The 24,121-nt window shown below is 37.4% G+C and overlaps 2 protein-coding genes across 4 annotated transcripts in view; one reads left to right on the top strand and one right to left on the bottom strand.

Moving 5' to 3' along the window:
- Positions 1–252: 252 nt before the first annotated feature.
- Positions 253–3,028, bottom strand: LOC138042261 (methyl-CpG-binding domain protein 4-like). 3 transcript variants are annotated; one of them, XM_068888100.1, is made up of 3 exons: positions 2,019–3,018; positions 1,430–1,474; positions 253–933 (listed from the first exon to the last, which is right to left on the bottom strand). In XM_068888100.1, exons 1-3 carry the CDS (start codon positions 2,950–2,952, stop codon positions 689–691), a joined length of 1,224 nt encoding a protein of 407 aa, XP_068744201.1. In that variant the 5' UTR covers positions 2,953–3,018; the 3' UTR covers positions 253–688. The 3 variants fall into 3 exon arrangements, with proteins under 3 accessions (XP_068744201.1, XP_068744202.1, XP_068744203.1); XM_068888101.1 differs by lacking the exon at positions 1,430–1,474 and having other exon boundaries at positions 2,019–3,028; XM_068888102.1 differs by lacking the exon at positions 1,430–1,474 and having other exon boundaries at positions 655–933; positions 2,008–3,018.
- A 41-nt stretch (positions 3,029–3,069) lies between these two features.
- The window catches only part of LOC138042260 (gamma-tubulin complex component 2-like), a 59,691-nt gene continuing 38,639 nt past the window's right edge, over positions 3,070–24,121 (top strand). Inside the window, exons 1-21 of the mRNA XM_068888098.1 lie at positions 3,070–3,214; positions 5,214–5,289; positions 5,411–5,502; positions 6,156–6,213; positions 9,801–9,956; positions 10,318–10,420; positions 11,573–11,667; positions 11,790–11,864; positions 12,565–12,646; positions 13,043–13,120; positions 15,304–15,371; positions 16,360–16,404; positions 17,083–17,175; positions 18,326–18,387; positions 19,424–19,466; positions 20,406–20,477; positions 20,868–20,932; positions 21,550–21,604; positions 21,835–21,889; positions 22,022–22,172; positions 22,998–23,089. Of these exons, the coding sequence (XP_068744199.1) occupies positions 3,162–3,214; positions 5,214–5,289; positions 5,411–5,502; positions 6,156–6,213; positions 9,801–9,956; positions 10,318–10,420; positions 11,573–11,667; positions 11,790–11,864; positions 12,565–12,646; positions 13,043–13,120; positions 15,304–15,371; positions 16,360–16,404; positions 17,083–17,175; positions 18,326–18,387; positions 19,424–19,466; positions 20,406–20,477; positions 20,868–20,932; positions 21,550–21,604; positions 21,835–21,889; positions 22,022–22,172; positions 22,998–23,089 (1,669 nt within the window). The 5' untranslated portion in view covers positions 3,070–3,161. The remainder of the gene's footprint in view (positions 3,215–5,213; positions 5,290–5,410; positions 5,503–6,155; positions 6,214–9,800; positions 9,957–10,317; positions 10,421–11,572; positions 11,668–11,789; positions 11,865–12,564; positions 12,647–13,042; positions 13,121–15,303; positions 15,372–16,359; positions 16,405–17,082; positions 17,176–18,325; positions 18,388–19,423; positions 19,467–20,405; positions 20,478–20,867; positions 20,933–21,549; positions 21,605–21,834; positions 21,890–22,021; positions 22,173–22,997; positions 23,090–24,121) is intronic.

The following is a 24,121-nucleotide window of genomic DNA, read 5'->3' as shown; positions in this document are numbered from 1 at the left end:
GTCACTTGAGTGACCTTCAGATTGGAGTACAAGAATGTTTTATGTACTGGGCACGCGCGTGACGTTGACAGAACGAAAATTTTGCAATGTGCATGCTCAGATCGAGAACTCGTACTCCAATCGGAAGGTCACTAATAACTGGACGAGGGAGACAACCAGGATCCTGAAGTAATATTTTTCCAAGCAGCTCATTCTTGGGGTTTCCTCGGATCTTGGAACACAAACTACTTTGAAAGGCTCATTTCGCCCAAGTGATCATCAAGCATATCATTCTTTATTGAATGCTCAATTTACCAATATTACACTGTAGGTGCCAGGTCGCTAATGTAATATAAACATATGGTTCTATCATTTGTACAAACATATTGTCTACCTATCAAAAAAAAATCCATGAAAAGTTGTTTGCAAAATGGCATCAACCTGGAATTAAACCAATTCCCCCTCCATGTCCAGTCCTGGACCAAAATATGGCCAGTTTTCTGATCTTTCAAAGACAGTTAAAACGTAAATTTCCGCTGCATTTGTCACAAACATATTTGTATTCCTTTTGAACCTTTTTCATGACAAGTTGTATACAAAGAGTTGGTGCATTTTTTTTTCTATAAAGATCTTAAATCAGAGATCTTTGCTTGGGTGACTGCATTTGAAAAGGTGTTACAAAGTTGAAGTGAGTACATTGACATCATTGCTATTTTTTCAAGACTCCCTGTTGTTCTTGTTCCCAGAGCCATGCATGATAAAAGTTTAGCTTGTGATCATTGGGTTTCACATTCTTCCATTCTCCAACACAAAAAATGCGATAGGAATCATCTCCGTACTTTCCAATGCCATGTAACTCTTTTGGAGAATTCCAGTCTTTAGATAAATACTCCTCTGAAAATCTTATGATAATCTTTGCCCTTTTCTCATGAAGTCCCAGGGTCTGAATGAGCTCTAAGTAAACAGTAAAGTAAAACAATAACATGTTAGCAACGTTCTACAGGTTTAACCCATTGACTCCAAGGAGTGAGACTTAAGCCCCATCCACACAAGCAATTTTTATATGATTTTAATCGCACAGATCGCACAACAAATAATATTGGGGTTGAAAATTTGCAGTTAAGTTGGTAAGCAATGCCTTTGGACAACAGAGATGAAGCAGAAACAAGGCGAGGTTGCCTGGTGGTTCTCCAATGGCGCTCACTAAAAGGCAGGAATTTGACACACATTTTATGTGACAAGTCATCTGTGCAAGCAATTTTTTGTATTTCACAGCTTTTATTTGTTTCATACAAAGCTAACACGCCAGCTTTTCAGGAAGTACATCTGTCACAAAAATTGGCCAAAAAATTTCCTCATCTACACGAGCGAATAAAAATTGTCACATAAAAATTCCTAGTGTAGACAGGGCTTTAATATATTTTACTTAAGGCAAGACAATTTTGCTCACCAATGGGTTGACAACCTCTACATCCACTCGTTAATGCATTGACTCCTAGGAGAGAGACTTTCTTTTTAGTTTTTGCATTTGGTTTCAGTAAGTCCACCTTCTTCTGGGCTTACCTTAACCACTGGCATTGTTGCCTATTATTTCTTTCTTTACTTCACCCACACGTAATCGCACTTTAAATCATATAAAAGACTTATTCAAACAAAGTTCCTGGTGGACATGCTTTGGGATAAGAACAGACACAGTTTGCGAACTGCTTTACACACTTTACGTTATGTATCAAACACGAGAAGGTGTGTTTCATCAGATATCCAAAGACCGAGAAGTGAGTTGAGAAACGAGGCCAAAAGCCGCGTTTTTTACTTGATTTCGAGGAGGTTGGATATCTGATGTGACACTCTTCCGAGTGTTTGATATTGCTTCTCAAAGGAATCAGTATTTTAAGAGATATTTGGGATCAAAGTTGGCGAAATTTCATGCTAATTAAGACCACAAATCCAAACTTCCTTCACAGCACTGATTTCTTTGGTTTTTGGCTTATGAATTATTAATATGTTTGAGAAATATATATATCATACAAGGAATCCACCTGCGATTTGTTTCCAGTCAGCACTTCTTGTTATTTCAGGAGTTGGAAACCTCTTGAAAAATTCCCAAAGAATTGGAATAGCCTTTGCTCCGCTTGTTCTGTTCAGAAATATGGTAGCTATAAGTAACTTCCATGGATCATGAAATAAGCTTTCTTGAATTAAATTGTAAGGAGATTTAGGAGGGATCCAATTTGAGGCAGCTTCCGAATTGGACCGCGATTTCGAAATTTTCGATCCGAAATAACCACTCGTGGAATTATCAAGATCCCAATCAGGAGATTCTTGCTTTAGACGATTTGCATTAGAAGCCGAATTCATAGTCTCTGTTTGTACAGATTCTTCGATCTCCCTACGTCTTGCTGAGAGCTTTAAATGTTCTTTACTACAACACGCTTGGTTTCGCGCTAATTTTATTTTACGTGCGCTTGTCGATGTTTTTACTTCGCTCCAGTCTGAAAATCGCTGTCGTTTGACGTCGCGTTTGCTTATATCCTTACATAGACTTCTTCTTCGTCTCTTCGCAGTACCATATTGTCCCTTTTGTGAGCTAAAGCGTTTGTTGATTAATGAAAAATAAGGTGACAAATCCGGATCCCCTTGTTTCCTCTTCAGTTGCGTATAATCTCCTTCTGTTTCTTCCACTACTGTTTTAGATTTATCACGTCCACAAAGCATTTCATTTTCTTGTGGTGAATCTAGTTCCGAAGAAAGCTTTGGAACCTTGAAATCGACATCGACAAGCGAAAAATCACTTTGTTCAGCTGACATAAAGCGCTGAAGTTCCACACGAGAGCGAAATCTCCGTCCGTCTGGATTGACAATGTAAACATCGTATCGTCCTTTCGTTTTACCACTCTTCCTCTGGGTAATTATTTTCCGCCATCCTGTTATTCCAAAATCACAAGAAAACACTGTGCTTTTACCTCCCGACATAGAAATTTCTATTTTCACCGACGCGAACAATGTTCTTCAACACGATCAACTCGCCATCTTGAAGCGTACAAAGCCCTGGGCCCAAGTTGGTGCTCAGGCTCACGCGGATGGAAGTTGCTCTGCTTCGTAAAATGGCGGCAATCATTCACATTGATTTTTTGTTTCGTATTTTCAAGCATTTTTAAGTTTCTCTTCATAGGGAAGGAAAGATGAGTGAATTTCGGATACATCATCACGTATCAGAGCTTTTGAGCTTGCTAGGGTAGGTAACTGGGATTATTGCTGAACAAAAGTTTTAGTGTTTTTTTATAGGAATTAATGAAGTCTTATAAAGGTTTTACTTAATAGATATGAGCTTAACCGGCCGTGGGGTACCGTTTCCCTTCTTAAAACTTTTTTAAGTTAAGCTCTCTCCAAAAATCTTCGTTACTTTTTCTTGAGGTGCCCTTTGGACCTCTAAGTAATTTGTTAAATTTCCTTGACAGGAATAGGCAAATGAAGCCACATAATATTTAAGTTTGATAGCTGTGACCATTTGCAATTGCACCAAGCTCTTAGCTTCTTTAATATTTACACTAAATTAAGCTTATATCGAGGAAATCATTCAAGGTTTAATTTTCAAATTTCAAACCTTATGGTGGATTGATTTAAATTAATTTGTCAATCTCCTTATGGTACAGTAATTTGTAACCTTTCTGATTTGCTCTGCATGGCCAACTTGAAGGCATCTGCTACATCAAGGCATAACAAATTAAATTGATAAAAGTGGATCACTGAAAACGTAATTGATAAGTCAATAATTGCCATTAGACAAGTTAAATTTGTCAATAAAAGTCGACAATCACAAGGTTATTAATCGGCCACGAAATTAATGGAAGTGAAACAGTTTGAAGGAAATCCATATCAAAATAAAGTTAAGTAAACAAAGTGGGCAACCAAAAGATTTGTTACTGTATGTACAAGGCTGCTGCCTAACGGTCGCCCGGTCGCCTGGGGCGCCTTACTTGCGAGCGCGGCGGGACCAAATTTTTGAACGAGTAGCCCGAACAGGTGCCTGGCTTATCACAAGGTGATTCATCCTCACTTTTAATTAATTAATTCTGGGCTCTTGAAAAAATGACTTTCAACGTTGGAAGCCCGAAGGGCTCGGGAAAAATTTGCTTAGACAGTAGCCTTGTATCTAGAATGAAACATTTTATCATGATGAAAAACGATTTAAAGTACGTGTTTCTTCTCTGATCGATTTGGGTGGGGGGGGGGGGGGGGGAAGAGGCTCGGGCATGGGGTGGGGATTTTCACATTTTTCTCCGCGACAACGTTATTGGCGAAAAGTATGAAAAGCCCCTATCCTGGGGTGAGTAAAGGTGGCCAAAGTAATACCCTTTAGACGTTGCTGCACACACTAAGAATGCAATGTACGTACCACTCCCCTTTCGTTCAGCCATCTCTCATACTTGTCGATTGAAATCAATCAAAATCAAAGTTAAGATTGAAATTCGATCAAAGCCGATGATCACAGGAAATTGAGTGATCGATTTTTATCGACTCCCCATATTTGTTGATTGATCAGTATCGATCAATTTTTCAATTTTTATTGACTATCAAGATTATCGATTTGTTACACCCTGGCTACATGTACTTTGACCCCTGTGGACCCAGTTTTTATGATATATAGATTTAGCCAAGCCTAAAAGTGGAGCTCCCAGGCTATTTGTTCGAACAATACAATGTAAGTTTAACTGTCTTGAGCCTGTGATCCAATCCAAACCAAGTACATGTACCTGGTCAGCATGCAACTTAAAAAAAACAGCTGACCCATGGCCAGCTCAACAAGCTCTAAACTTGAGCCCGTGATATGGTCATGTGACACTGGTCAGCAGATACCTTGTTTTGACAGGTGTCAATTGACCAAACATGGATGTCCATATCAAAGATGTATGCTGTAAACTAGCTGGAGTATTGTGGCTGGCGTGTTCGGCACAAGTATTGATACTTGAGCCGGTGATGTGGTCACGTGAGACTGGTCACATTGACATACATGGAGGGGTGTGACCAAAACCAATTTTTCTCACATAGATGGGTAATACCATATTTACCATAATTTTTTATTTTCTTACCAAATGCCAAAATGTGCGCATGTAACTCCGCTAAAAATACCTTTATTTTCTTTTAGAATATACAGTAATTAGTACAAAATCAATAGAGAGTGTGAAAATGTGAGTTGGTTTACAATGTAATTTAATTCTTGCTTATATATACAGAGCTAGTAGTGGTGATGGCCCTGAAGTTTATGCTGAAATATTGACAAAGAACTTGACCCCTTATGTAACAACTCAGGTTAGTGAAACATTTTTTGGTTAAAAAAAGGCTATTGTACAGTACATGTATTAGAACGCTTATAAGACTGGTGAACAGTATAACATTATTTTTCAAATCACGTTTTTTATTTGACTGCCAGGTCTCAGCCCATGCAGCTAAACGAAAAATTGCTGAGACAAGCACCACACCCAGAGATTTCTTAAGGAAATATGATGAACTGAAATCTAAAAAGTTGAGTGAAATAATTTTAATTTACTCCGGCAATTGCAAAATAATCATATGATGCTATTTTTAATGTTCTTTCTTTTACTGTTGGGAATCACAACTTGTACAATCAATTAATAAATCAGAATTTTAAATCATTCAAATAATGCAGCTTGCCTAGGGCATTGGACAGCACATGGGAAAATTGTCCCATTGGGTTTTGTTTAGTTTTTCTTGTTTTTTTTTTAAGTTCTGCAAGATTTTTAAGCCAATTTGTGTACAAAGAAATCACAATTGCTTAAGTGCTCTGTTCAATTAAGCATTGACACGGTGAAAGGTTTTAGAGCACAACAAAAGTTCAATCATTTAACTTACTTTGTAAAAGGAAAGGATTTAATTTATAATTTATCATTTTAAAATGATGATTCTTGTTGTAATTGGCGAGGACAGAAAAATCTGCTACTTCTAGGTCTTCTGACCTAACAATAACGCAAACCTCTTGAGTGTCAATTACATGTACATTAGGCCCTTACTGTGAATACATAGAAATGGATCTTTCAAGCAATCAGAATTTGGTTCACTCTCTATACACAATAAAATACTGTACTGCTTTATGGGATTAACTTTGAATACATGTCAGGATGACCTTTTTATCATGGTATCTATGATCTTAATTTCAGTGTCAGGGAGCTTGATCCTTTGGTATACATGCTGTCTCGACTAGCAGAAGATAAACAGGTGTGGATGTCCAACAGAAAACAAACTTATTTTGCCGAGTCATTTTATATTTTTTAAATCCACGATATAAGATTGGAGTTTGAAGAGAGAACTCACAGGAACGATAGCCGCTACCTCGTTTTCTTAATAAACAGTTCCTGTTGTTATTTAATCGAGGAGTAACGCTTTCGCAAAAGTTGATTCGAGTGTGAATAATTGACAAGGTTTCGCGTTGGTGATTTTGTGCGAATCGAGTGTCGAGGATGGAGTTTGGTTTCGAGTGAATCAAGTCTCGATCCTTGACTCGATTCTTGATCCTCGATTCTCGCGAGGATCGAGTCTAGACTGTCAACTTACTTTTGCACGGTACTGTAATTATTTACTTACTCCAATTAAGAAACATATTTTCAAAACCAACCGTAAACAGGGTAGGGGGGTTCAATGAATTGGCAAATGTTCTGAATGAGGCTGAGCTGCATTCACATGGGATAGCTGACAAGAGAGTTGTCATTTGAAGACCTGACACTGCTCACTGAAGAAATACTAATTTTTGCAGCCACATATATCAGCAATGTTTGTGATAGTTTCCACCTCTTACAATGGCAAGGCATACTTGGGGTAAAATCTGCAATAGTAGGTTCAAATCTGCAGATTTGCAGCGAAAGTAAAGGCATCAAAAAAAAATGTGAGACAGGAATGCCAAACCCTAGGATGACGTACATTACCGCTCGCAACTATTTGTGCATTTGCCGCAGTTCTGACTAGGTGAAATCGCAGATTCAATCTTCAGTTTGACCGAGGTAAAACCTCATCTACACTAACCGAAAGCCGAGGTTTCACCTAGATTTTTTCCAGTTGATTTACGTGGTTAAGAGAGGACGCGGTATGCTTTTATTTGGAGCAAATGCTATCAAAGAAATCTGCATATTCTGGCGGTTGGCAAAATCTGGATCGGATTGGACTGGATGGGATTGGACCGGACCGGACTGGACAAGCCCGGACCGGACCGGACCGGACCGGACCGGACCGGACCGGACCGGACCGGACCGGACCGGACCGGATTGGATCGACAAAACTCGGACCGGATCAATAACAAAATTCCCGCCCAAAGTAGACACATGAAATCCCTGGGTCACCAGTTAAGGTTACTTCCGACCTTCGCGAGAGTCCTTCAGGAAAAAGTTTGTACACGCGCTAGTTTCAATAAAATCCTAACAAACTATAGATACATCAGAAGAAAGCTTAGTCAATGTAGTTTACGATAAAAAATTTTGTTTAAGCAATTTTAAGTGTCAGGATCAGAGCTGGTAAGACGTGAAACGGCCGAGGGTTCTTCTATAATCTATTGATTTTATCGGGTATCAGATACCGCAGCACAAGCAAAATGACAGCACAATGTCATTCACAAGGCATCAGTCAACAAACGTTTGTCAGGAAATGCCAAAATTTAAAATATTTTCCCGTGGCGTCCATTTACACAACCAATCCGAGTATTGAAAACACCTGAGACACTTTCGTTGATGGCTTGTGAAGTCATTGTGCTCCTGCTGTGGCATCCTATACCCGATAAACTCAGTAGAAGAACCCTCGGTGGTTTCACGTTTTACCAGCTCTTGACCCTAAAAGGAAAACTCGATTAAGGGGATTCCTTAGTAATAGAAGTTGTCGTAAGATATTTTCTTTAAACTTTTCTCGATTGTTCCCTACATTGTGGTGACTCGAAAAGTGCAATTATTAAAAAAATAGGTCACCAAGCTCGTTTGGGAGATGTAACTTGCTCAAGTTACTCATTTAATCATTGCAACTTCATCTATCAAGGACAAGTTTGTTCCATCCGTTCACGCTATGTTTTGCAGGAACAATTAAGAAGCACAGCTTTGATGTAATTCTTGAAATAACAAATCAGGTGTATTGTATTGTTCAAAAGGAAAAATTTAATGTTAGTATATATGGCACAGGCACACGTCTTGAAAAGGCACTGACGACAAATATTCCTCGGGTTTGTGATCTCGAGGAGACCATTTTGTGTCCACGAGTGCTGGCTATGAATACTTTTTTCCCTGCAACTTTTTTTTCTAATGTAAATTGTTTAAATTATTTTACAATACAAAGAGGAGGATTAAGATAATAAAATTATGCCAAAAAAGGATAGGTCACCAACCTCGTTTAGGAGAGAACAGAAAGCAAACCAAGCTCGAACCCTCGACAGCACGTCTCCCCGATAGCGCGGTTTCACTTTCACTCAGGGACTGAAATGACACTTTAGCATCATCAAGGCTATCACTCGACTTTTTTTTTGTGAGAGTCTAAAAAGTTTCCCGTTTTGTCCTTTACTGCTGTACTCTGGAAACGGCCATTCTTCTTTCTAGCGAGCTTTCCCGCACGAAAGTTTGCCATTTTGAAATGTTTTTGGCCATGTTCGATGTATCGATATTCACACATAGATACGAGTCTTTAGGGTTCAATTTAAACAATGTTTTGTTTAGAAATATCCATTGAGACCTCTGAGACAAAGAAAACAGAAATGAGCCGTGAGCCATGCCTGAATACGAACGTGGCGTACGTTTTTTTATGCGCAGAACAGGATGCACATTACCAGTGCTGGAAATAACAGTGGGTCATCGGACATTGTCCGCCCAAATTTTGAAAATGTCCGGCCAATTTCACATTATGATCGGACACGATGACCGAACATGTCACCAACACATCTTGAGTTCTCTTCTTCAAGGTGTTGTCAGTCGATAAGTTATGTCCGGTCCAATTTGTCAAATGTCCGACCAAAAGGAAGATTTGAAAGGACATATGTCCTCTGAATAAAGAAAAATTATTTCCAGCACTGCATTACAATACTAGGGAATCACCATAAACTATATTTTTATTGTAAACTACATTTATTAAGACTTATATCAAATTAAATGAGTATGCAAAGTGGGTTGTACGGCTGTGAGGATACATAGTGTTTGTTTGACTAATATTCGTCAGGCACGGCTGGACTTCTTCAGCCAGTTAACTCCCTGAAGAAGTCTGGCGCTTTTTATTCTATATATATCTCCTGTCGGACTGCACTGGCGGTTACGCAATAATTCACACAGTTTTTTTTTTGAGAAATGTCCTTTTTACCCCTTTGGGAGAACTGTTCGTCATGATAGTGAAAAACTGACAAATTATTAAACATAAAGATGTAAGAATTTAGGCATGATGAAAGGTTATCAACATTCTCTGTTCTCAGCTGTCACGGCAAAATGAGACAAACATAACAGGCTTTGATGACAGTGTGTTGTGTTGCGTCGGTGCTGACAGTGAAAAACAGTTTGGACAGTTTTGCGGTAAACACTATCTGCAAAGACGAGATATTACCGCATGCAAATGCACTAATAGTTTCGAGTGGTACTGTAATACACTAAAAAAATTAATTAACCCTCCCTGCAAACTAGAGGGGGTGCTTCCTTTTATTCTAATACTTTATTTTATTATAATTTTAATATTTTAATATTTTAAGCTTGTTTAAAAACAAGCTTGGAATGAAACTGCTGGTCTTACAGGTATGTATGAGCTTGATGTTAACTTATCTTTGCCAGCATTAAAGTATTGCCATATTAATTTTTTAGATGTTGACTTTTCTTGAAAAGAACTCAAAGGACCGTTATAGGGCGCGTCTTGGGGCCATAACCAGTGGTGCAAAGATAAGTGCTTCAGCAGCTGCAGAGGCTGTACTGGATAGTTTGCCTGCGTCGGGAACTATGTCACAGCACGAAGTTAATGAGGTGAGTACCCAAGAGAGAAATTTGTACTTGTATGTGTCATGGAAGTCATGGTTGTGTACTCTTGATGGAAATATGAACTACTGTATTAATTATTTGCTTGCCTTGGGTGAAGTAAATTCAGAAAAATAATACTCACTGTAGCCTTTAAAATGAAAATTGACCAGCTGGCAAGCTTTGACATGAATAGTCAAAACCCCTTTAGTTCTATGTGGTATGCTTTTTGGAACAAAACAGGTACTGTAATAATTATTGGCTAAAATTGTAGTCGAATAAGTACATACGTGTACCTCTTTGTTTTTGAAAAATCATAATATTTTCGTATATATGATCTTTTTGTATTAATTTTGTCTTCTCCTCATAGCTTCGTACCAAACTTGCAACGGTAACAAGTAGTGCCAGTCAGTCTGGCTCAAACCCAGAAGCAGTACTGAAAGCCTTGCGAGAGAAGCAAGCCAAGAGAGCTGGTATGAGGACAGACTTCTCTAAAAAATACACTTGATTCATTCTTACATCATATCATTCATATCATATCATATCATAATATCATAATTATGAGTTTATCTTACACTGTCTTTGGTTTTAGAGTTTCTTTATGACACACAACACCAGGAACTCCATGCCCTATTCTTTGCAAATAGTGTGTGGATTGTTTTTTACGTCGCACAGGTTGAGACGTGGCCAATGGTTTATCATCCTTAGCTGAGAAGACTATAGCTAGAAAGTCTAACCATTTGCAGATGTTGTTACAAATAAGGCAGAATATTTTCCCCACTGCAGTTATTTAAAGACCCTGCGTTTTGGTGCAGCCTGAGTCGAAGCAGCCCGGTACTCAACCAACTGAGCCACCAGTGTGCAGTCTTCACAATAAAATAATCAAATGATGAAGGGTCTCTTTGCATTAACTGTTACAGTAATATCTGCCTATTTTTAAAATTTGGTTTTTAATAACATTGTGAAAAGAATAATATTGCCAAATTCTGAGCAAGAATTTTATAGTGCATGTGATGATGAAAAGATAAAAATTTTATTTGACCTGTCAGGTACATGTATCAATGGTAACAGGCTTTGGGGGATGATTAGATTTTGCTTTTGGGAGATCATTAATAGATTTTGCTTGTGGTTGCATTCAGATTAAATTTAAATTAACCATTATAATTTATTCTGACCTTAAGCTGGATTTGTCTTTATTGCTCGCATATTGAACTCTGCCATGCTTTGTAACAAGCCAACTAGCTTGCTTAACTTCTGCCATTACTGGCAGGTCAGGGATTCTGTATCACCCTTCTCCATTGGTGCCTGTCTTGTGCATCCTCCATTTTCAGTGCGTATGGTTCCATGCCTTCTCAGACATCAACTAACATTTCCATGGTCCTCCTCTTGCAAGACCAAGGAACTGCTTCCTGGTTATGAGTTCTAGCTTACATTAACCATTTTGTGACTCCTTTGAATTGTTTATTTCAGATTAATTTTTATAATGGAGTGCTGATGAACTTTTTTTATAATAATCATTAGCTTGTTACCTGAGCACTTGCACTTTAATTAAAGAAGATAATTTATTTAATATATTTTTGTTGTATTATTTTTGCAATTATAAAACTTTCTTTGCCTTTTGACAGGAAATTTACCACCAACACCCTCCTGGGTGAGTCAGCGTCCTTACTTGAGCAGAGATTATGTGACTGAAGCAAGTGCCATAAACTCCTCTACAGTTGTGAGTTGATATATTCCGAGACTGTTGTAAATAATTTTCTTGGATAGTTAAAAATTATTTTGAGTAGCATTGTCCAAATTCATCTTCCATTGGATTAAAAAAAGTGTGTTGCTTTATTGTAGCCTATGTCAGTGGGAACTTTGCCTTTACCTATGCAAGAATTGGCCATTGTAGAGGATCTTTTATTTCTAATGATGGTGAGCTGCAATGCGTGGTCAACTTATAATTATAATAATAATAATTATTAATTACGTAGAGTAATCTGGTTCATTTCAGATTGTGTTCAGTATGCACAATGCAGGGATACTGTACTTTATGTGTGAGACTTTATTCATTTGGGCCATAGCCAAAAGTCAGTCTGAGAATAATTATTATTAGTTTATTGTTAAGGACGGTGCCTAGTACTACTGTTATTGTGCATACGTTCTGCACATCTCGAGATACTCGGCTTTCCTATTGGTGATGCTTACTAATACAGGGATATTAATTATTTTTGCGTGGTGTGAAACTACATGTATTCAGAGAAAGTAGATCTTAGTACTAAGTACTCTTGGTATCCAAAAAGAAAACTGGGGGTAACCATGCATTTTTGAGAGATAATTAATCTTCAATTTGAGAAGAACGCCATACATTGCTTTGTATTTTTAATTAGAGCTTTTTACAAATAATTATTATTCATGAATAATTTTATTTTGAAAAAATTATTAATTAATTAATGTGTGGTTACCCCCAATTTACTTTTTGGATTTAAATACTGTTAGTAACATTTCCTGCATAATCATAAACTGGGGAAAAATACCTTTGAATTAGTAGGCACTGTCCTTAAATGTGACTGTAAATCCAACCTTTTTAAAGTTTAGCATCATTAGAATATTCTTTGCAATAATTTCTTTTTAGGGTGTGGAAGGGAAGTACCTTCTGGTGAAGCCTCTCAAAGACAAGTTTAACCCAAGGAGTTTTACTATTGACAAGACTCTTGGTAATGTATTGCTTACACTGTCTTTTATGTTATTATCTTCCAATTATTACATATTATGAAGATTTTGGATCATTGAGCACTGTTTATACAGTATTATTATTATTATTATTATTATTTTTTTTTTTTTTTATTTTTTTTTTTCTTTGGAGATCTACAGAAATGTTCTATTTTAAGTCCCTTTCACTCCCAAGAGTGCCACTTATAGATTTTTAATACAGAACTCTGTCTAACGCCAGACGATTTTACTCGTCAATGGGGAACCCCACGGGGGTGAAAGGGTTAACAACAGCTAGATTCACTCAAAAACTATGTCCCCATTAATGAGAGTTTGTGACGGTCATTAAGATTTCATTTTAAAGTTTTACAGATGTATCACCTTAAGTTTTTAATTGTTAGAAATGTCAATGCTGGAGCTGGTACAAAGAATCTTGCCTGTGTGCTCACATTACTCCACCATCTGCAGATTCATGGAAGGTACATGTATTTGTTTGTCTCAAGCTTACATGTAGCAGTTGTACAAATAATAATTATGTAATTTACTACCAATCATTCTTTTGAATTTCAGAAATACAGATTATGCTACTGTAAGATCAATAAGCCAATGTGAAGAAACTAAGGGTGCGTTCGATTGACCGTATTCCGGAATAGGAATACACTGAATATAAGTTAGAAATCCCTCATTTTTATGGAGATTCACATTAAAATTGTCAAATATCTGCTAAAATGCTATTTTAAACATATTTGTTATCCTTGCTGCTTCGAAACGTGCCAAACATACTGTTTTAATCATCACTCCACGTATTCTTATTCCAGAATAGAGTCAATCGAACGTGCCCTAAAAGACATACAAAACACCATTTGAACTGTGGAAAGAAGCAAGTTAAATAATCTCAGTTGTGAACATAATTTTCTTTAATTAGCAGTGACGGAAGGATATTGCATGAATATTCTAGGCTTGAACGAGATTTGATCCCATGACCTCTGCATGTGGATACAGTAAAAAGTGTTCTGGCAACATTATCAATTAAGCTATATACCGGTATCAAGTCAACAGATCCCAGTTTGCTTGGTACTGTAACTCATTACTAATAAAATTAACTTTTAACGCAACAGTACCAGACTATCACAGAGATCAGGGGCTCAGATTCTGTTGAAACCTAAGTAAACATTTTGGGGCTTCCCTCTCATTTAACTGCTATTGGCACCAAAACATTCATAACTAAGATGTTCCAAAATCCTAACCCATTGACTTCTGAACCAGCCCCCACTGATCAGTAAAATAGTCTGGGCCCAGTTGATCAAAATCTGATTAACACTAATCCCAGGTTAAAAATTAAACAAGGAGTTTATTTCTCTACTCCCAAATCCTGTTCAATGCTTATATTCAACAAAACTTTACATAATTTAGAAGAAGTCAATCTTGAAAAGCAAAAGAAGCTGCTAGAAACAAAAGAAAGTTTAATCGGCTTTGGAACGATGAGGCCCTGGTGTTTAATGCTCTATTAAGTCTATTACGTCTCACTCATAGGAGTCAATGGGTTGTTAAAGGGGACAATAGGGGTTGTTAATATGACTGTACATTACAAAGGCATTTTTTTCTGCCTTGAAATTAAAAAAATTACAGGAAAGCGATTTAATTTAAACCACAAATGTAACAGTACAGTATGCAATATCCTGGAACATTTAGTATTATAGCAAAGAGATTCTGATCCATCATTATGATCCACTATTGATATTGCACCTCATCTGTTATTACATTTTTTACTGGGCCAGGCATAAAAATTCACCACCTCCAAGATTGCAAAAATTCTACCCTTCGTTTTCGTCCCCAAAAAGTAACCCAAAACCCTCAATTTGGCTAACCCTAGGCCTTAAAAGTTGGTTTTTTCGGCCAATATATACATCCGACAGGAAGTGAAGATGTTCGGTCACACGTAGAGTGTGGTTACAGGGTACTCTGATTATGGTGGATCACACCAGCTTTCACTTTGAAACAAGTTGTAGCAAATGAAGGATTTGAACTTAATCACTTGAAGTAACTCAAAAAACCAACTAAGGCCTGGTGTTAGCCAAATTGAGGGTTTTGGGTTACTTTTCCTGAGTTTTTGGGGTCTTGGGTCTTAGGGTCATTGTTTTCGAGACACCCCTTCATTATGTCAGTCCCAGCAGTACACTGGACATACATACAATTACCAGTAAATTAAGGCCTGTAACATTACAAATAAATTATTATTCTAACTTTCCCATTTGGTAAGCAAAGTTTGTGACCCTCTCTCCCAAGGGGCTTCAGGCTCTTTCACTTGCCTAGTTTCAACATCTTGCTGTGCATTTGTTCAATTAAAAATAAATCACAGATGACGTCAAAATGTGGTAAGGACAGAAAAGTGGGACTGAAAGCAATATCTGTCTGAGTGTGTCGCTGAATTTCTTGTCACATTTTGTGTATCAGCTAAGATTTCTCCATATTGCAAGCTTTAGTAAGTACTTATACATTTAAAAGAAGTGCTCATCACTTTCGTCATACTACATGTAGACATTATATGATAATTATTTATTATCAAAAGACAAGTACATTAAATGTTGACCTCTATTGCTGTTGAATTAGTTAATAAAATTTAATAGTCAAGCTTTCTTGAACGTTTTGCATTCTTTTGCAGGGAAGTCTTCTTTTGAGCATGGCCTTGTAAATCATGCCTTGTGTGCAGCAATGCGGACATTACTAAAGGTTGTGATTCTACCAGCTTTCTAAAAACAAAATAAACATGTTAACTTTGTTATTTTATGTTGTTTAAGTTGTTAGATAGAGAATCATCATATATTAATGTTTGGTGAACTTTAGATCACCAGTGCTCTTTGAAACTTAAATCCAGTAGCTCAATCTCTGACAAATGCATGATAAACTTACAATACCTTCAGCTCTTCGTTTTGTGTGTTTATCTTAAATGTAGTTAATATCATTTACCCGTGGATCTCTCTCTATTTTGCTTAATATCTTGAATACAGCTGTAAATTTGTAACCATTCTAGATTATGTATTAAATTTAGTTTAGTCAACTCTGCTCTTTGATTTTTCTTTTAATGCCAAGGGAATTTTTTCATTTTGCAAGAACATTAATTTTACATTTGCAGATAAAATGTAAATTATGTACATGCCAAGGCAATAATTAAGCACCAACGGAGCCACTGCACACTGGTGGCTTAGTTAGTTGAGCACTGGGCTGCCATGCACGAAGTTCTAAGTTCGACTGACCAGTTGGACCAGCACCCAGGGTTTTAAAATGACTGAGGAGAAAGGGCTGCCTTTTTATTACACCTGCAAATGTGTTGCCTTTCAAGTCTCCTTGGATTAAATGCTATAGACCATAGGCCCTAGCTGTCTTGCAACCTTCCCTGTAAATCATCACTGTGGGATGTTAATTAAAGAACCAACACACTGTTTTTGAGGAATAGGGATAGACCCCCGATGCTGTGGGTTGGGTGGACGAATGAGACTGATAGCAGCTTCTAGAGGTGCCTTTATGAGCTGATGTCCAATCCCACCCTGGAGAAAGACTAATATTCATGAATTTGATAAACTGTCATGAGACTTTTTGATACATGTGTGTGCAGTATATAAATCCTAAACCAATGGTACAGGTGAATACAATATTACTGCCTTTCAGAAACATGTTTGTTTAATACAAGCAATAATTATTTTTTTTTCTTTCCCTAAAGGAATACCTTATTCTTGTTGCCCAATTGGAGCACCAGTTCAGACTGGTATGTGAAACATTGTAAGAGCAGCGTGAGCTGATGTGGTAAAATCTAATAACCAAATAGGTCATTTTAGAGTGTCTGATCGAATTACATGTAACACCGTGAGTGCCTGGTTTTGCATTCATTGAACACGTTAGTGCAGCTTTTTCAACCATTAACAACAGCGACAATTTTTCCTTGATTTACCTGAAACATAAAAAAATGCATGGTAGCAGATGGTCCCTCTTTTAGCCTGATGGAAGAACAGTCTACAATGTGTTATTAACTACTAGATACTGTATCACATCCTCTTAAAAATACATGTATGCCTGCTTTGCAAGATAAATGTAAGGAAGGGAAAGGTGAAAGAGGATCATGGTGTTTACCAATTCTAGTCAGTTAACCCTTTCACCCCCGTGGGGTTCCCCATCGTCTGGCGTTAGACAGAGTAAAATCTGTAAGTGGCACTCTTGGGAGTGAAAGGGTTGACTGGACAATTTTATTATCAAAATTAGCATAAGTACTGCAACAGTTTTTTTTAGTTGCTGATCTCATCATTGTGCCGAGATATCAAAATTATTACATGTATTTAATGTGGGATTCTTGTTAGCTGAGAAACTTAATAGATGAACCCGGTGATGAATCAAATTGAATCAGTGCCCATGTTTAACCCTATTATTTTTTTGTAACTTTGACTTTTAGGGTCAGTTGTCATTGCAAAAGTTATGGTTTTACGTCCAACCTTGCTTAAGAACAATGGAGATACTGTCATCTATTGTAGTGGCCATTGATAAGGTACCAAAATAAGAATGATATTATTAGTATTGTATTTTAAGTCAAACATAATGATTCGACTTGACATAAACAGACGTTAAGTGTAAATTGAAAATAATGTAAGCACTCATGTACTGTTTTTAACTTTAGTAGGAATAAGTTTTTCCCTTGAACTCTAAACTTTGTTGAAATCCTTTTATGTGGTTTCTTAATACTTGTTGCTTTGGATTAGTGCTCCTCCCCCAACTTTCCTTTAAGCTCTAGGAAATGTTTTTCAAGGAGCCCTTTCTTGCTTTAATTGTACCTTTCTTAATAGGCCTTTTGCAACTAACGATCACATGGTACAAAATCCGCCATGCTGGAGGGCAAGCTCATTATTGTTCCCTCACTGGGACATTAAAACAAAGGCAAGTCAAACTTGACTGGTTCAGGTCTCTTTGTTTTAATGTCCCAGTGGGGGAATAATAATGAGCTTGCCCTCCAGCATGGCGGATTTTGTACCATGTGATTGTTAGTTGCAAAAGGCCTATTAGTAGAACACCACCACTCCATTTTGCTAAGTCTACATGTGTATGTCCAGAAATGTCCCTAACAGACCATTATTCGTATTCTCAGTATTGGACTGGAACTATGTAGCTTGCAGTGGAGGCTGCTGCAGAAAAAACTTTTCAAATGCAAATACTTTTTAAATATATTTCCCCGCATTAGCCTCTATTGCATGCTAGTTCCAATCCAATACTGAGAATATGAATAAGATGCACATGGGTTTCAATAATCATCATGAAGGTGCATCCTGGAATACCTTATTCCAAAATCGCCGCCATTTAAATATTCTTTTGTTTTTATTCAAATAAGCCCTTGATGCCTTGTTCTTAAGCTTAAAATTCAAGAAAATATTTTATCTTGAACGAGGCAACAAGGGCCAGTTTGTATCCGCATAAATCAGTGGCCATTTTGGAATAAGGTGTATGCAGAGTACCCTGAAAAATTAAGACAGATTAAACTGTATGGCATGCATGTTAAGGCACAGACGTCTAGAAATACACCTACAGTAGTTAGATGTGCACCCAATTTTGACATCCAACACAAAGTGTCCCTCTAAGTCTTAAGCCTTTGCCATGGTTTTGATTTTGAGTTATTTTGTTGAACTAAAAATCGTTTTCTTCTAAAGGGAAGCTGCAAAGGAGGAGCTGTGTTGACGTTATTGCATGAAAAGACTGTAGGATTTACTGGGTATGACTTAGTGAGTTATGACATTGTATGTGTATTTTTTCTCAGTTTTGTTGGCTGCATGCACAGTTTACAGAATTTGTGACTTTTTTGTTGCTTTTTTAAAATTCTCTTTTATGGCCTGTCTACACTAATGCGTTTTCGAAAACCTCTGTCTTCCAAAACCTCCAGGTAAAAAGATCTGCTTCCATACTAGCGACTGAAAAAGGAAATCTAAAGATTCATTTCTGTTACCATGTTATGCCCAGGCGATTTATTTTTCCTAATGTACATGCTTCAATAGCAGCAGCAACAGCAAAACTATTGGTACGCTAGCTTTGGCTCCAAAAGTGAGGCATGCACATGATTTCTCTCCCTTGCATGTATTTTTCACAAACAGTACGAGCAGAGGTTTCATTAGAAGCCAACAACCGGCGAATTCCGCTGGCTACTCCCTAAGTTATTGCTGCCTACCTTTTCAATAAGCTTAAATTACCCAATCCTCGTCGCCGTTTAACTTTGATCCATACAATGTAATTCACTACACATAGGTTCTTCTCGTTTTCCACGTGTTGTTTATTAAAAATGGAAGACAAAACTAGAAAGCGTGCAGCTGGAGGCGATGTTTTGTCGTATTTTCAACAAGAGATCGAGAGTGCAAAAAAAATGTTCTCTAACTTGGCCATGTGCAGCTAGTCGTGCTAATAAATATTTGTGACTAACGTTGATGCCCAGATTGCTGGAAATGCCATTTCCGAGCTCCTAGCTTTCAAAATTTTCTGGGGAAGCATGCCTCCAGACCCCTCTAGGGAAGGCCCCTTTCTTAATTACCACAGCCGCCTACTTCACAAAACCAGCCGTTTACAAAAAAACTTATTGAAACCCCTGGTATGAGGGTTTTTAATCCCCCACATGAAAGCCATGTACCTCAGATTAATATTCAGATCACCAAAAGTTTGTCTTTAGGTAACAGTACATGTATCACTTTATTGACAAAATTAATTAAGAATGTGTCATAGTAAATTACAATAGACACTGTTAATTTTATCATTTTATACAGGGACAGCAAATCTCAGGACCTTTCCTTGTTTCTCACCCAAGCTGTGAGTATTAGGGTGTGTTTGATTGACCGTATTCCGGAAAAGGAATACATGTAATAAAAGTTAGAAATCCTTCATTTTTACGGAGATTCATATTAAAATTATTGTCAAACACCTGCTAAAATGCTATTTTTAACATATCTTTATTAGACTTGTTTCTTCAAAACGCCAGACATACCGTTTTCCTTCATCACTCCACGTATTCTTATTCTGGAATAGGGTAATTCGAACACACCCTTAGTGATCATGTACATTACTGTACATTTCATTGTTTTCTAGTTTGCAACATTAGCTTGAAATGATTGTATTCAGATGTCAAACAGTGAACAAACCCTGCTACCCATCCTTACAATCTTCAGTCGAATTGTAACTAAAGACCCATACGTACATGTAATTAGCCTTAAAATGTAGTTGTTGACTCCTTAAAGAGTAAAGGTAACTATTTTAGTGATGATATCTTGAGCAAAATGTTTTAATGCACTCAATTTTAGCCCTTAATTGTTTGAACTACATAAAATCGTTGTGTTGATCAGGTACTGTCACACTCATGGCTCAGTTGATACAGTGCCTTTTCTGAATTTTGCTTCAGCATCCTGAGATATTTTCTGGGACAAAAATGTGACTTCAGCAAAGTATTAATCACAATCCCATAAATGAAGCTATTGTAGCATGATTACTTTTTGGTTTACTGTTATGGTTCTCCTCAGTTAATTATCTGCTTGTATTGGCTTTGGGTGCATAAGAATGAGAATGGCTGGTGAACAATAGAAGTGCACCCACATTGCCTGTTATTTTCTGTTCTTCAGATTAATTAAAAGTCGATCTGCTCTGAAGATCCATTTGACAAAAATATTTAGTCTATAGAGAAATTGTGTAAAATACACCCAATGCATGAAGTTTGACACTGTAGTTAGTTGAATGATATGTTTCTTTCCCTTTTAGGCTTGTGTTCCTTATTTTGACATTCTTGAACAATGGATCTACAAGGGAATAATCAATGATCCATATTCTGAGGTAAAAGGTGAAATAATAGAATAATAATAGAAGTTTATTTTCACACGATAATGTTTAAACCTGAATAGCTTGTGGGGTCGTGTACAAATGAAATGAAATCAAGTCAAATCAAATAAATATATACATATGGTTTTTAGAGGAGAGAGGAAAACCGGAGTACCCAGACAAAAACCTCACGGAGAAGATTAGAGAACCAACAAACTCAACCCACTTAGGACGCCGGATCTGGGAATCGAACCCAGGCCACATTGCTGGGAGGCGAGTGCTCTCACCGCTGCGCTATCCATGCTCCGTATCACCGTGTTTCATAAGAGGTTTCTCGCTGCTCTTTAAAGCACTAATAATCTGATTGGTGCATTTATTTGTTTTGTTTTTGTTTTTTTTTTTCAGTTTCTTGTCGCAGAGCATGGTTCTGTTCAAAAAGAAAAGCTTACTGAAGATTACAACGATGCATATCCTTTTGAAGTTTGGAGTTGTTTGGAGTTTCTGCGTGAGCTTTCCAGCTGTGACGATTGCAGCTAGGCATCTATAACCTGACTTCTGGTTGTGAGCATGTTTTGTGCTCTCATTCATTTACATGATAATCAAAGATCTTCAAAGGTTGTTGTCGCATTTTCCTTCAGTTATGGCCTGGAAAGGGTTTGAACCCATAAATCAATGGCGGGTCACTCATGCGCGAGCATATTTTAGTTAAAAGTTTCGTTTTCTCTTGAAGAACTGTTGTTGACTGCTAAGTGGTTCGTTCTGTTGGTTGTACACACCGGACTACCGTGCATGGGTGAGGCCTGACCAACACTCACGGTCTTTAAATAAATGAGGAGAATCTTCTGCCTCAGTGGACTCTCTGCATTTTCTCCGCGGATGAAGACGGTTACTATGTATCACGGGTACCTGTTATTCCTACAAGTAATTTCAGTAAGATTGTAATGTATGCAGCTGCATTGTGCCCCACTATAGAAGTCCCCTATGAACTGTTGTAAGGCGCTTCAGGTCTTAATTCTCTTGGAATAAAGTGGTATGTAAATGCCTCCCGTCATCAATGATTATTCTGTTCTTTAACAGTTCTTAAATACTGGGAACAAAGATACACAGTTGTAAGAGAGAACATTCCCATCTTCTTAGAAAAGGTACTGTGTCGCATTCATCATCTGTTTGTAACTACACTATTTTTTTGTGTATAAAAGGACCGAAAGTTTGGGTGTTTTCCCATTTTTTAACTAAGTTATAATTATAAGGGTGTTATAATTCATAAAATTCATTTCTTTTGATTTGACTCAATTTCCGTTATTTTGATTTGATACTGCAAATGTGCCTTTAAAAAGATAACAAATACATCTTGTCACCTTCTTTTTGCCAGGTTGCTCACAAGATCCTAAGCACTGGGAAGTACCTGAATGTCATTCGCCAGTGCGGTACGTTTATGCACCTGTGTTAAGTTATACTTTTCTTGCACAATGAACCTTGCGGTAAATATATTTTCTGCATCAACTATCTGTTTAGCCATTTAACCTCTGAACCAAAGTTTCTTCATTTGTCTAATGCAGGGCAAAACGTGCAATGTCCAAATGCAGATGAAATCATCTACACCTTGAACGAGAGGGAGTATGTGGAAAAAATTGAAAAGGCTTATAGTTATGCCAGCAAGACTTTACTCGATCTGCTAATGGACGATAGAGCTTTGATGGATAGATTAAGGTAAGAACTCCGTCATTTTGCATGTTCAGTTTTCATAGTATTTTATTTTTAGGCTTTACTCTACCTATGCCCACAAAGCATCCAACTTTCACATGTTCTTCCTAAATATTTTCAACATTCAGTACGATCTACTAGAATGTTTTAAGTTAATTCATTTGTTCAACCTTTTTTATTTATATAGCTTTTTCCTAAGAACAATAAGAAACTGGAATTGTTTACCAGCCGTAGTTAGATCACTAGGTTATCCTGCTTTCTGTCAAAGTTTAAAGCGTCTCAATTAATATCTTGACCAAACTCGGACTTAGTTGTATAAGTTTAAAGGGTTTTAATCCATTTTACTGTTTTTGTATATATTAGTCAGATTAGTAATAGTATGGTAACTATTTATATCTGAGATATTATATCTATTATATCTGATATTTAATTTAATTAATTTATTTGTGTATATTGGTATTTTAACCATTTACATGTCTTTTTAAATCTGATTTAAAGTTAAATTTCTGTCTCTTCTGGATACGAAAGTTTTGAAGAGTAATAAAGTACAAGTAGAAGTTGTTGGGGACCTTTAATAAATCATTTGCTCTTTACTTGTGTCAGTGATTTGTATGCGTCCGATTTATCTTGATCTGGTGTTACATAACTCCTTGCTTCGATGAATGAAACAGCGGATATGTGACATTTTTTAGATATATCTCTATCAGATCCAAGTGAGTTATTCAGTGAAGGGCGTTATGTTCAACAACTGCGGCCAGAAGTATGTTAATGGCCGAATCAACTTGGTCAATAAAAAGGTGACATTCATGATGTAGGCCGGGTATTTTTCAGGTCAATCAAGCATTACTTTCTTATGGATCTGGGAGATTTCTTTGTGCAGTTTATGGATCTAGCTGAGGACGAGATGAAAAAAAACATGGATGGTATCCATTGATGAATATAAGTGTTTAAAAAACCCTGCGCAAAGGTTCCTAATTGATGTATTTGGATGTTACGAAATTTGTAATGACTGTGACGAGCGAGGGCAGGAGATTCTCAAAGATTGGGACAAGCAAGTTTAGCTAAGTTTTGCTTGAGAGTTTTTCGAAAACACACTTCGCTTACAGTTCTCTCGTTAGCAACCTCAACGTCAACAGCGCTTTTTGAAAACTATCATTTGCACCCTCGTGACAGTCTTGTGATTTTTAGCGTAGTACAATCTCCACGATATCGTAGGTACGCCGTTGAAAGAAGAGCTCGTTTTCAGAAGCGACGCAAGCATATGCTCAAGCAACAAAGGCAAACTCAGTGGTGTCTGAATCACCTGTACCTTTGGTTACCACGAACGATTCTTTGTAATTACGAAAGTGGACTCACGAGGCTTAGCCAAGCGAGTCCACAACCAATTTGACCACTGTGATGGCGAATATCGTTGTCGATAAGAGTACAGACAACGCTGAACCACTTTCGATTTGCTTTTTACCACAATATTCAACGCCAAAGAAAGTGTTTATTTCAGAGCGTGACCAAAAAAGAGCTAGCGTTGTCTATAACTTTATCACAATATGATTGGTTTATTTCCTAAAATGAGCGTTCCTGATTGGCTATCGCATTGCGTGACAAATTGACTCGAGCATGACACCAGCAGCGTTGTCCAGACTCTTATCGACAAGGGCAAATTAGCCAATCAGATTGTGAGATTACAAGCAATTGTGGTAAAAATATGTTTGAAGTGCGTGTTAAAGACGAAATTGAGAGGAGAGATCCTCGCACTTAGCTGGACAATTTAAGCAATTGGCTCTTGCAGACAACTGAAAAATTCGGTGGCCTCAACGGGATTCGAATCCATGACCTCCTCTGCGATGCTGATGCAATGCTCTACCAACTGAGCTATGAAACCACTCAGTTGTCCAGAAGAGACGATTGCTTTAGTGCGAGGATCATGTCGTCTTTAACCTGCCCAGATTCAAACATAC

Source organism: Montipora capricornis, chromosome 3 (assembly GCF_036669925.1).
Source record: "Montipora capricornis isolate CH-2021 chromosome 3, ASM3666992v2, whole genome shotgun sequence".
Lineage (NCBI taxonomy): Eukaryota > Metazoa > Cnidaria > Anthozoa > Scleractinia > Acroporidae > Montipora > Montipora capricornis.
This window is presented reverse-complemented; position numbering and strand designations above follow the sequence as displayed.